This window comes from Cheilinus undulatus, linkage group 5, assembly GCF_018320785.1.
Source record: "Cheilinus undulatus linkage group 5, ASM1832078v1, whole genome shotgun sequence".
Taxonomy (NCBI): Eukaryota; Metazoa; Chordata; class Actinopteri; order Labriformes; family Labridae; genus Cheilinus; species Cheilinus undulatus.
The window spans coordinates 33,082,696-33,094,808 of NC_054869.1; the positions used below are offsets into that span (position 1 = coordinate 33,082,696).

A 12,113-nucleotide genomic window follows, 5' to 3' on the forward strand; every position below is an offset into this window, starting at 1 on the left:
CTTTATGATCAATGGACAACAGCTTTTGTAAAATGAAGCTTAGTGTAAGTTCAAACATGAAGACTGTTTCAGTTTCATTCATGAATAATCACTCATTCATGTGTCTCCCTTTCCCTGCCCTGGTAATCTGCTGGTATGTGTATATGAGTCAATCCCATTCTGCCACAACCTCTCTCGGTCCAATAATCCTGCTGCCGTCCTATTTTAAAATGTTCTCCTCTCCTCTGCAGTCACTTTGTTGTTTCAGGATGCCAAACCCTCCTCCATCCCAGCCACCTCCATTTTCTCAATGGTTTCCAGGTCCAGCTCCCTCATGCATGCTGCATCCCTTCTTCGCCACCTCCAAGTCATCTCATCAGTGTCAAGCTCCTCAGAAGCCCACTTACCATCATATCCTACTCCCTCCATCAATACCACTAGTGTTTAGACTGCATAGGGCGGTATCCTTTCCTGCTGTCGGCCTCACAGCCCCTTCAAGCACATAAAGACATCATGGTGGAGCCTATCCATGAAAGACATTTCACATTTTCAAATCATTCCCAAATGTTTAAAATGAATCATTGTTTAACTCATATAAAGTCTCTCCTGATTGAAGTGAGAATAAATCACAACAGTTTATTCAGAGCCACACTGTTTTAATGAGTCTTATGAAGACCAAGTAAGACAAACATAACTGCCAACAGCACATTGACAACAAGTTAAAAGTTATTATATACCACTAGTTGGATTTTTGTTCCTGAAACAAAAGCTGTACAAGTCAAAGACACAGTTTATAAAATACAAATAGAAGAAAAAGGCTCTTTGTGGGTGCTGCAAGGAGCCAACTTATTTTTAAAAAGGGTTTTCTACAAATCTGCAGTTTAATGGAGAACTGTGGTCAAGTGTGGGAAATGTCAGCGTTCATATTGGTGGCCAACTTTTGGCTACTTCTTGATGCAAAGACTCGGGTAACCACTGGCAGTATGCAGACAAAAGAACTGAAAAGAAAGAATAATAATCATTAAAACAAGATTTAAGAACACAAAGGACAATTATACTTGGGTAACAGCATGCAAAACACAAGAAGTCCTCACATTTCTCTTCAGTTTTCCAGACAGTGAGAAGGGCGTCTCTGCAGTCAATTCTCTTTGGGACCAGCGCCCCCAGTACAGCCTCAGTCCTTGGCTGCAGCCTAAGGCAGTAAAGACACGTTAATACAGAAAAGTCAATTTTTGAATCAAGACAGAAGTTGAGCTGCAAGTGTGGGATCATCTACTTACTTTGCCCATGTTTTCAGCATGATGGAGGGGTTTGAGAGTAGGTGGGTGCTGTATTTCTTTAGTTTAGGACAAACCTGCAAAGAGGGGTCTCTATCAGTTCAGTCAGGTACATTTTTTACAGCATTTTGTCCAGTTTGGTTAAAATATTCATTTTTAGATTCAGCTCTGATGATTTTTGTATTCCCTCCTTAATTTGTACATTTTCCTGTTAGCGGGCAATAAATGATGGGCTTATTTTGTTACAGAAGCTCTCAGCAGACACACATCCACACATATTACTAACTCAGTTTTCATGAGATAAGTCATTTCAGTTGTTTCTCAATACCTCCATATCTATCTTTCATCCCGAGAGTTGAATAAGCCAACAAACAATCACAGACCTAACTTACCTGTGGATAATGGCAGCATGTCATGGTCTGACCTATCACAATAAAAAAATCTATCATTTTGCTTTATAGACTGCCAGAAACAAGCAAAAATGGATTAACACAAAGAAAATGAAGTTTAGGATGCATGTCTGCAAACGGTGTCGATATGCTGTAATATCTAGGTTCACATGTTTAGTTTAGTAGCCTTTTATTAGATTATTACTGGGATAAAGTGGTTCTTTTAGTGAACAGTTTTAAATAACTTGTGTATGAGTCCCAGGAATAGTAGCCTTCACCAAGACCAGGAAATAGTCAGGACAGCTGAGGATCAGACGTGTTGACGAGCCTCAAGCTATGATGCTGGATTGAAATTTCAGTGAAGAATGACCAGAGACCAGAAACTTTGATCTGCAGTACCTGTCCCTCAAGAAGAAACCTTGAGAACAGTTTGTAGTGCTCCAGGCTGTCTGGATATTCCTTCTCCACTGCTGGAAGCTGCCATCCAACACGGACTGCAGGAGGGACAGAGAAAAGTACACAAATCATGAGAAATAACAAACCATTACCACAGCATGGGTATTCATCAGCAGCAAACTTACAGAAGGTGCTTGAACGGTGACACCTGATAGTGCCGGAAGATGAACAGAACCACGGTGATGGTGTCTCTAGAGGAGGGCCAAAATGACAATACTGAGGCAGAAGCTGAGGGACCCACTCTGCTTCTACTGCTGACACACCTGAGAGATGAAAATATCAACAGACTCAATCATCAGCCAGCAAACTTCAATCAATAACAACAGCAGTGTAGACAACTTGAGATAGACATGGCTGTCTTTTTGTTGTTTCTCTTTAAAAAGAACAAGATGTCACTTCATTTTATTCTGAATAAATTTGGTAGCCTCAAACTTTTTCTTGATTAAATCTGCTTCCAGCCCTTCTCTGTATCTAAAAGTTCTCTCTTATTCTAATGACATATAAAGTTATCTGGTGTTTTCACAAGGCTGATTTACCTTTCATGTACATCTTGGTTGTCTCCATGATCTCCTGGTAGACGACAAACTCAGGCAGAGTTTTAAACAGTGCAGAGGACGGATGAATGAACACCGGATCATCCATAAGGGGCGTCTGTGAGCAAAAACAGGGAAAAGTTGAAGAGGTAAAGTGTAGGAATGCAGACTCTTTTCTATCAGAGTAACAGTTTGACAATTTGCTTACCTTGTATCCGTTTTTCCATTTAGGGTCTAGTATATCTTCAGCCTGTACACGCCTTGCCAGGTGATCTCCCAGTCCAGCCAAAACTATCTGCCGCAAGCAGACCACCTGATGCTCTGTGGGAGGAGCCATCTTTGGATCCACAAAAACTCCCACCTCTGGACACACAACGTTCACTAGGATGAGAGAAAACAATCTTTGGTTTAAGATCTGAAGAGCAATACATGTCAGGATTTCTCTGTGTTGTGTGTTTACCTGCATTAGTAAGCTGTCCTCTCAGCCTCCTGATCTCCACCATTGCTTTATACCTCAGTCCATTCTCCTCACAAAACTTCGGGGTACAGCCAGCAAACTCACAAGCACCAACGGCACCTATAACAATATGTTCATAGAAATATTATTGCATTCCTATAAATAATACTTTAAATAAAATCTTCTTGCAAAATGATATTTTTCTGCATTTTTGCATACATTTTATATCTATATCTTATATTTCATGTCTCCTATTTGTATCTTACATCAGTCAAATAAAGGGCATCCTGAGGTGAAATTGCCCTGAAGTCCTTCTTTATTCTACCAAAAAAAGAAAGTTTCTAAGCCACATTGTGGGTCCTATTCAGATTAAAACAGGACCTAACAAACTCTACTAGCCTATACTACAGCACTGCCCGTCTGCCATTACAATCTGAAGAAAAAGTAAACGTACCCAGCATGACCATGAGGTCACCCAGCAGAAGAGATGCTCCTTGTCCGGCCCACAGCCTCCTCATCTGGGTGAGCCGAGCTCGGCGCTGGGTAAGCTTTGTGCTCTCATCTTCACTGCCTGCAGGTCTGCAGGGAAACAAAAGTGTCAAGAGAATTGTTTTTAAAAATAAGCTGAATGAGAACACAAGTAATATTTAAAGACGTTGTATCTCTTTATGTTGCCTTTTTGTGTTGATCAATCTAAAATTTGTTGTCTTGTGCACTAATAAACATTAGAACAGACGTGTCCTCACCTGTCAAGGTCTTCAAAGAGCTCTCTGACCGTCATGGCGGCTACCACAGCGATGACATACGGCAGACAATCCTGCTGTTTACCCAGAGCTAACATTTTAGCATAACGAGGAGCCACAGGGAAGGAAGCCATGGCTCTGCCCAGAGGGGTGATGGGACAGCTCAGCCTCGCTTGCTCCATCTCTTTTACCCTGATGAGAAATAAAACAAGCTTGTTGAGCTCATTTGATAAAAGAAAGTAGCTCAGTTTTTAAAACGGGGTTAAAAATGTATTCAAAAAAGCTTTGTTGAACTGTTAAATATTCATATAAAAGGACAAAAATGCATATAAATAAAGTTTTTACTGGGTATGACTGTTAGATGACCTTATATATAAATAAATGCCTGTTTTATTGACATGACTTTCATTGAAAGGAAAATTTCTGAGAATCAGAGTCCTAATAAAAAACTACAAGCCTTAAACTTTACCCAAACTAGTCTTTTAAACAATATTACACTACATTAAACCAGATGTTTTGATCTGGGTAGATATGGCATTAGACAGTGCTTTACCTTCCTGTGCGAGGCGGCTCTTTTAGTGCTCCCAGTGAGACTAATAATTGCTCAGCTGCAACCAGAGCCTCTGCAGAGGGGGGCGTAGGGAACGGGAAATTCACCACCTGCATTAAAAATATAGACCATTATGTTTATATATTAGCTGTTGTGTTCTTGTCTGCAGCAGCTTTCCATTAAGAAGCTGTTTTCTAAGTTTTTTCTTTCGCTATTCCCGACCTTGTCGATGTTAAGGTCCTTCATCTGTAAAACCAGGTCCTCCACAGGTCTGCGGGTGATCTCTGCCTCTGAAAACAAACTGAAGTCTCCAAAAACTGCAGATGAGTACAATCTGCACCAACAACACAGGAACAGAAATAAACACGTCAGGGTTTTCCTTCTGTAAAGAAAATAATGAAATGAATAATGAATAGTGAAAAATCTGATCACAGAGTTTCTGAGTGTCCTGACCTGTAGCAGTGCCCAGGCTCTGTTCTTCCCGCCCTTCCTGCTCTCTGATTGGCTGAGGCCTGTGAGGTCCATGTGACCTTGAAGGATGACACGCCAGTGACTCTGTCATAGAAACGTTTTTTGACTCGACCACAGTCTACCACATACTTTATACCAGGGATGGTGAGGGACGTCTCGGCTACATTAGTTGCCACCACACACAGACGAGTCCCGGGTGGAGGAGACCTGAACACCTGCAGGTACGGACACACAGGTACACAATGTCATTGTATATTTTCAAATGTATTCTATAAATGATTTCTCAAATGATGAACTTGTACAGTGCAGATACATCTACATGCATCAAAGTTTAAATGTAGATCTGAAATCTTAAAAGTCTATAAAACTACATCCTCAAATGGATCAACCCTTTATCCATTTTGTACTGATTGATTCTTGTTAATCTTACCTTAGCCTGCTGCTCTGGAGCTAACAGAGAGTACAGAGGAAGCACATAGAGAGGAATAGAGGGGTCGGCCTTCTCCTCTACAGAGACAAAACACAGAGCTGAATTATTAAAAGAACTTTTCTGATATATTTCTGATTATTTATGAAGAATTATCTATTTGTTGTGGCTTGCCTGTGTCCTCTGGATCATCTCCAATGTCGACATCCGAGCCTTCGTCCTCCTCATCACAGATCCCTGCCTCTCTGTCCTCGTCTCCTTCATCAACAGGGAGGGCAGAGTAGTTATCCAGGTCAATTCGAGGCAGAGCCTAGAGACAGAGATAGCATTCTTTATATGTTAGAAATATCTGTTAAATGTAAATTAAAGTGGCCTTTCAGGATGTTTTTGTAAAACCTGACTTACAACAGGCTTCTTCTGTTTGGATTTCTTAAATTTCCTCATTGCCTCTGATGTGTCTGCTTCTTCGTCTTCATCTGAGCAAAAAGAAATTGCAATAAACGACATAAACTCTATGCCTTAAGATTCGTGTTAGAGTGTAAGGGAGCAGACAGGTGTGTGTTTCACTCACCTGTGGTTGTGTTTCCTTTCCTGAAGGGGAAAGCTTTTCTCAGTCTTCTGCACAGACTGTGGACCTCGGCCTGACCAGTCAGAAACACCAGGATACCTCCTGAAGATGAGACATGAGGGTGATGCTGAGTGTTTCTGAAGGTTAAACTCCACCAACTGAAATTTACGCTGCTTTCTAGAAAGACTACACTAATCAGTATTACTAAATATTAACTTGAACTGGGCAGTGAGTTAGATATCCATGCTCTGAATTGGAAAAAAACATGAATTAGTTAAAAGAAATAGAAAAAGGCATTCCTTTAAAAACAAAAGAAAATCATCTCATAAATGTGACTGTGTGAACCTGGAGGTAGCATCCGGTGGATCTTGCAGGTTTTGTGGAAAACTTCTCCAGTGTAATCCTCCATCGGGGTGCGTTTATTAAAATGTATTGTGACTGGAAACTGGCGAGCATCCACCTTGATAACGGGGGGAGGCGTCCGAAAAAGTTTAGTGTTTTCTGTGAAGTCCTCCACTCGCAGAGTAGCCGACATGACCAGCAGCTTCATGGGTAAACCTTTCTGCAGAGATATGGAGGAAATGAGATAAGAATAGGTTTAAAATAAATAACAGTCAAAGATAGTCATACAGATCTGTGATTAAGGAACAGAAAAAATAAGCAGAGCAACTTCCCACACTAAATCCTTCTCACAGAGCACATTCACTCACCTTGTTTCTCAGAGGGACAATACGAGATAAAAGTCCAATGAGGATGTCTGTGTACACACTCCTTTCGTGGGCCTCGTCGATGATGATCACACTATACCTCTGCAGCAGGAAATCCTACCAGACACGACAGAGTCAGACAATGCAGAGACATAGAGGCAGTCAAAGACTCAACTTTCTCTCACAAAAAATATTATCCTCATACTCTCTCCTCTAAATACTGATTTTTAAGGCAAGATTATAAATATATTAAGATTAATACTACTTTTAAGCAACTTTTTCAAATTTCAAAGGGATGACATCAAACTCAGGTAAAGAATTTAGAGCTTTGGGGTTAAGTTTAAGTTTTTTAATCCCAATTTTCAACCAAATAAAATCTGAATGAAGAACTGCATTGCTCACTGTAAAGTGTAAAGAACTGAGGTGTTGGTAGCCTAGAAGCTAAGCTTGTGCACTCTACAGACTGTTTCCTTGACATTCAAAGCCCAGGTTCAAATCCAGCCTGTGGTTCCTTTCACAAATGTCATTCCCCTCTTTATCCAGTTTTTGACTCTACTGACTGTCCTATCTTTCTAATAAAGGGATACAAGCAAAAATAAATCTAAAAAAAAATGTAAATGTTTTTTGGATTGTAAGTTTTCAGTGGCAGATAAAGATGCACATAGCCATTTCATTCACAAAAAAAACTTCAAGACACTTTCAGCTTTTTAGCTACAAAAAGGCTACATGTAGAAAGGAGCTACATGGGGATGCAGTGGTTGTTGTTGTGGCCTCACAGTGAGAAGATTCCTAGTTTAAATTCCCCTGCTGCGTGGAGTTTGCATGTTCTCCCTGTGCATGTGTGGGTTCTTCCCTCTCTTACTGATTGTTGACTCCTCAAAGTCTGAATGGCGGTAGATTAGAAACAGTGGTAGCAAAGCCATGAAATGCGATAGCATTATGTGCTTCAAAAACCATGATGTGCTCTCAAGTTTTATGCCACATTGCAGTCCTTTCTATCTTATGTGGTAACAATAGATGATAATGATACCATAACATCTAACTGATGACCCTAAAATGTCCTCTAAAAAAATTAATTTATTTTAGTTGTTTTTTCCATATTTTTGTTTTTCATTTTTATACTCCTCCTTTCTTTCAATCAAACCTAATGTTAAATGATTTTTTGTATTGTTGAACTTGTCTGTTGTTTTAATACTATAGAAAAAAGGCTGACATTTCTTAAATGGTAATTATTTTTATACTCAGATAAAGAATAAAAAAACAAGTGTAGGCCATGTTTATATAATCTTTTTTCTTCTCAAAACTGTACTTTGTTTATGTGAAAATGTCAATAAAAGAGACCTTCAACAACAACAAAAAAATTAAAACATGATTTATGACTTTTAGCCAGAAATCAATCTGTGACAGAAAGAGCTGTAGTGTGCTTGTCTGTAAACATATTCTTCACACGTTCACTAACGTATTACACATTTTATAGGTAAGATTCATTCGCCCACTTATTGTGATGTCAGTTTATGACATTTCTAGTCACAAGATAGAGTAATTTTTCCAGTTTGAGAGAAAGGGAAAGAGTCAGACCTTTAAAGGCATGAGTGGTATAGATAGATGGATGAATGTGGGTATCAGTGAATGCTTTCTCTGTCATGTTTACACTTTGTAATAAAACTCTGGGGAGTAAAGATACCTTCTGAATCTCCTTCAGAAGAACACCATCTGTCATGAACTTGATCTTGGTGTCGCTGGTGACGTTTCCTTCATATCGAATCTGGTACGACACCACCCTGAAAACACAGAAACACAAACATCGGCCATGCAAATATTTCTTTTTTTATTGTAATATTCTCTGTTTTTTTTTTTGTCTCCAAGCTTTGTCGCTGATATTTTGAATATTCCCAGTGAGCAAACTTTGTTTACCTCGTGGACAGGTTCATCTCTTTGGCGACTCTGTGTGACATACTGACAGCTGCCACTCTTCTCGGCTCTGTGATTCCGATTATCCCAGTGCCACTGCAGGAAAGAGAAAGAAATGACTGTAACAAAATGAAAGACTTTTTTTCCCTGTTAAATATCCTGTGTTTGATTTACTGCACCAAAATGACCGTTACATACTTGGCGTAGCCGGCTTCATAGAGAAACTGAGGCACTTGTGTGGTCTTTCCACTTCCTGTCTCACCACAGATGACGACACTGGGGTTTTCTCTCACTGCCTCCATGATGACCTGCTCCTCTGCCAGCACTGGGAGCTTCAGTCGAGCTTCCTGAAGAAGATTATGAATGTTTGTAATTCAACAAGCTAAAGAATATCCCATAGTTATACAGTAATGTACAGCAAGCACAACAACATCAAACATACCTGTATTTCCGGTGTTCTATCAACAGGAACAAAGATGGCCGGCTGTGATGGTGTCTTGTTTTGGACTTTCTCCTGAGCTGAAATCTTTTTCTCATTCTGTCCGTCTTGTTCTACTTTAAGTTTTTCTTCCTCCACTTCTTGTTTGTCGTCTGTCTCCTGAGGGGGGTCTGGGGTTTCTTTGGATTCACTCGCTGTGGTCTCTTTCAGTGTCTCATCAGCGTTGTCTTCATCAGAGGAGGAGGTGTCAAGCTCACTACTTTCTTCTGCCTTTTGCTCTTCTTCCTCCTCTTTCCACTTTCTTTTTCTGTTCGCTCCACTAAGGCTGCTGATCTTCAGCTCCGAGTCTCCATCTTTTACTTCCTCCAATGACCTGGAATTGAGATTAATAAATGTCTCCAGAGGCCAGACCTTTATCCTCTGATAATTCAAATGTATCTCTGTTTGGGTAATTACTGAATTTGTGCACTTACTGTTTGGTCTGGTAGAGTTTGTCTCCTGTTCCTAGTTTGGATGTGGTGTACAGAAGCTTCAGTTCAGACTCTGGAAGCTGAACCTCGGCCAGTTTGGTCAGGATGTCTGCTCTCTGAACAGGATACACAGAAGGACAGGTAAGTGAGGCTGTGAACTACGTTTTTGTTAGCAGAGCTGGTGCGTGTTAAAAAAGTAGATATCGAATGAAGCCCGCGTTGTCAATATACAGTAAGGTTGAGCAATTAATATACATTTAGATTATATCTCAGACACAGTATGTTCTAGTGTAATTTCAAATTGAAGAAGATGCAATATTTTCTTATCCTGAAATATGCCAAAGTACCAGAACAATTATTTTGCTACAGCAGCAGAGTCATCATAAAAACATTTAACATGCAAAAACTGGCATTTTTTAAAAGAATGGTTTACAAAAATCCTACTTTCTTGTTTTTGTTTTTCTAAATCAAAATGAGAATCACACAAATAATCATTCCCTTCAAAACAAAAACTATACTGAATTTGTAATATGAGGCAAAATAATTTGTAATCACAAAAAAAAAAATCACATTTTAAAGCGCAATATTGGGAAAAAATGCAATTACATTATTTTCCCAAACCGTCCAGCCCTAATGTACATTGTAATGATACAGACAGATTATCAAACTTTGATACAATTCTAGTACAATAAGTTGATATCTCTTTCTTTCAATATTACAAAAACAAAAATAGAAGACCTATGCGTCCATAATTTGGTCATTTCTTGTTATAAATTGACAAAAACTGATGGCAAGCTGCAGCACAGTCTAACTTGTACAAATATGTACATTGGAAACAGTTCAGCCCTAAAACATTAACAATGTAATTGTGCAATTCATAAATTGCTTCCTCTCCTTCTCTCTAAGCTTTGGTTAAACATGTGGCTGAAGATCTGAGGTGTTTTTTAAACCTTGGTTCTTTTAGACACTATTGGTATTAAATTAATAGAGATCTTATCATAATAAAGTAGGTGGATTATACAGACTCAAAATTTTGAGTTGCAATCTTTGTTTGTATGGTGCCAGTTCATAACCAACGCTATCTCGAGGCACTTTACAAAGAGGGCAGAGTCTAGACTGTACTCTCTGATGTAGCCTACAAATAGAAAGACCACTGCTAATCACCAAGAGCTCAGCACTAGCTGTGTTTAGCCTCGTAACAATGGCAAGAGAAATCTTCCCTTTAACAGGCAGGAATTATACATTGACTGTCTCATAATGCATACAGATTTATCAAACTCATCACCTTAAATGCACATGTTCAAACTTTACAGAAAGACAGCAAAAACATGCATTCAAAAAGTACTTCATAATAGACAGTGGCCCAACACAAATCAAAGCATGCGAATAATACCAAACCATCAAATCCAACTGAGGCAGCACAGTTTTGATGTTTTTGATACAAATGTGTTTTGGTGAAATTGTCAAAATTCTGATACTTAATAGTTTTCAACAATAATACAATTTCATTTTAATGATTGGCAGTCCAAAAAGTAAATCTATGGACATGTGTATGAGAGAGTAATACATGCATAAATACACTGGCAACATGTCAGTACTTCAATGTTATCAACACATTTGTGTGATTAAGACAGTGTGCAGGAGTTTCATTTTGATAACTGAAAGAAGAAACTACCCAACAATGGGTGCTTAAAACATCTTTTTGATGCCATGGTATCTGGACAGATGTTTCTATCATTTATTACAAAGATTAAAACAGGATTAAACTCTAAAGACATGATTCGTCTGTGTATGTGCTGAGTGGATTGATGGTTAAATACCAGTCCTAACTGCAGGTATAAGCTGAATGATCTTTGTATCTAACCTGGGCTTTCTTCTCCTTTCTCTCCAGCACTTTCTGCAGCTCTTTCCTCTGTTTCTTGGTGAGGGGCTTCTTGGTGGTCACAGGTGTCACTGAGGATTTCTTCTTCTTGGCTTTGTTGGCTGGGAGGACCAGAGCGTTGCTCTCATCTACACCTTTCAGTCTGCCTCCATCTGGTGAAAGCAAAGCCCTGAGACTGTTACAAACCAAAACTAGATAAATACATATCCCATTATAAATATAAGGACGAATGTCTCACCTTCTAGCTCCAAAACAATCTCTGATTTATCTTCATCTGCGGGCTGTTTAGCCTCACTTTGTTGTCTTCCCTTCCAGTTGTGTTTCTTCCGTAGTTTGCCCATTTTAACTGAGGTCTAGGAAAAAATAAATGACAAACTATCTTTACTAATCCCAAACCTGGGGAATAATGTGAGACACAGAGGAAAAAGCCAGCCAAAAACGAGCTACCAAGCAAACAAAAGCTAGCAATAACAACACAAACTTCCGCCACACAAGCTAGTTATTCTTTACAGATACTAAAAATACTTACCTTAGAATTCAAACAGACCAAAGAAATGCATGAAAGTTTAACAGTAGACGTCTGAGACTTCTGCGGCCAGTAACCTCACGTGTAAACATACACGAGTCCGTTGGGTTTAAGAGTCCGAAGCTAAACATTGTCACAGCAGAAAGTTCCGCGTTAAGAACTAAATGGAAATAATCCCAAACTACTTTGCCTTTTATCACTGCTGCTTTGTTAGATGTTGTACATAAAAAAAACTTAAAAGTTTTTTGACCTGTTATAGGTTGAAAACGATGCCTCGTTTGCCTGTCCAGATTAACTTGTGTAGTAAAATCTATAAATAGAACTCGCT

General features: G+C 39.2%; 1 protein-coding gene across 2 annotated transcripts; it reads right to left on the reverse strand.

Annotated features, from left to right (window-relative positions):
* Nucleotides 1–600: 600 nt before the first annotated feature.
* dhx37 (DEAH (Asp-Glu-Ala-His) box polypeptide 37) lies at nucleotides 601–12,095 on the reverse strand. Of its 2 annotated transcripts, XM_041787408.1 has the most exons (27): nucleotides 11,789–12,095; nucleotides 11,498–11,612; nucleotides 11,242–11,411; nucleotides 9,381–9,493; nucleotides 8,911–9,280; nucleotides 8,667–8,815; nucleotides 8,472–8,564; nucleotides 8,242–8,338; nucleotides 6,561–6,674; nucleotides 6,196–6,412; nucleotides 5,854–5,952; nucleotides 5,688–5,758; nucleotides 5,457–5,592; nucleotides 5,286–5,362; nucleotides 4,838–5,070; nucleotides 4,607–4,718; nucleotides 4,388–4,494; nucleotides 3,838–4,026; nucleotides 3,546–3,670; nucleotides 3,095–3,211; nucleotides 2,843–3,015; nucleotides 2,638–2,752; nucleotides 2,227–2,364; nucleotides 2,045–2,139; nucleotides 1,260–1,333; nucleotides 1,074–1,171; nucleotides 601–977 (listed from the first exon to the last, which is right to left on the reverse strand). In XM_041787408.1, the coding sequence occupies exons 2-27, from the start codon at nucleotides 11,598–11,600 to the stop codon at nucleotides 901–903; spliced, it is 3,462 nt and encodes a 1,153-aa protein (XP_041643342.1). In that variant the 5' UTR covers nucleotides 11,601–11,612; nucleotides 11,789–12,095; the 3' UTR covers nucleotides 601–900. The 2 variants fall into 2 exon arrangements, 1 of the variants encoding a protein (XP_041643342.1); XR_005991896.1 differs by lacking the exons at nucleotides 601–977; nucleotides 1,074–1,171 and having other exon boundaries at nucleotides 1,287–1,333; nucleotides 1,649–2,139.
* Nucleotides 12,096–12,113: the final 18 nt, after the last annotated feature.

Bases quoted from the DNA above. Each gene is read 5' to 3' on its own strand.
- dhx37 (XM_041787408.1), bottom strand. From the start codon at position 11,600: ATGGGCAAACTACGGAAGAAACACAACTGGAAGGGAAGACAACAAAGT. The intron at 11,412-11,497 runs GTGAGACATTCG...TGCTTTCACCAG, and splicing joins GATTGTTTTGGAGCTAGAAG to ATGGAGGCAGACTGAAAGGT. The intron at 978-1,073 runs GTGAGGACTTCT...CTTTCTTTTCAG, and splicing joins CTGGAAAACTGAAGAGAAAT to TTCTTTTGTCTGCATACTGC.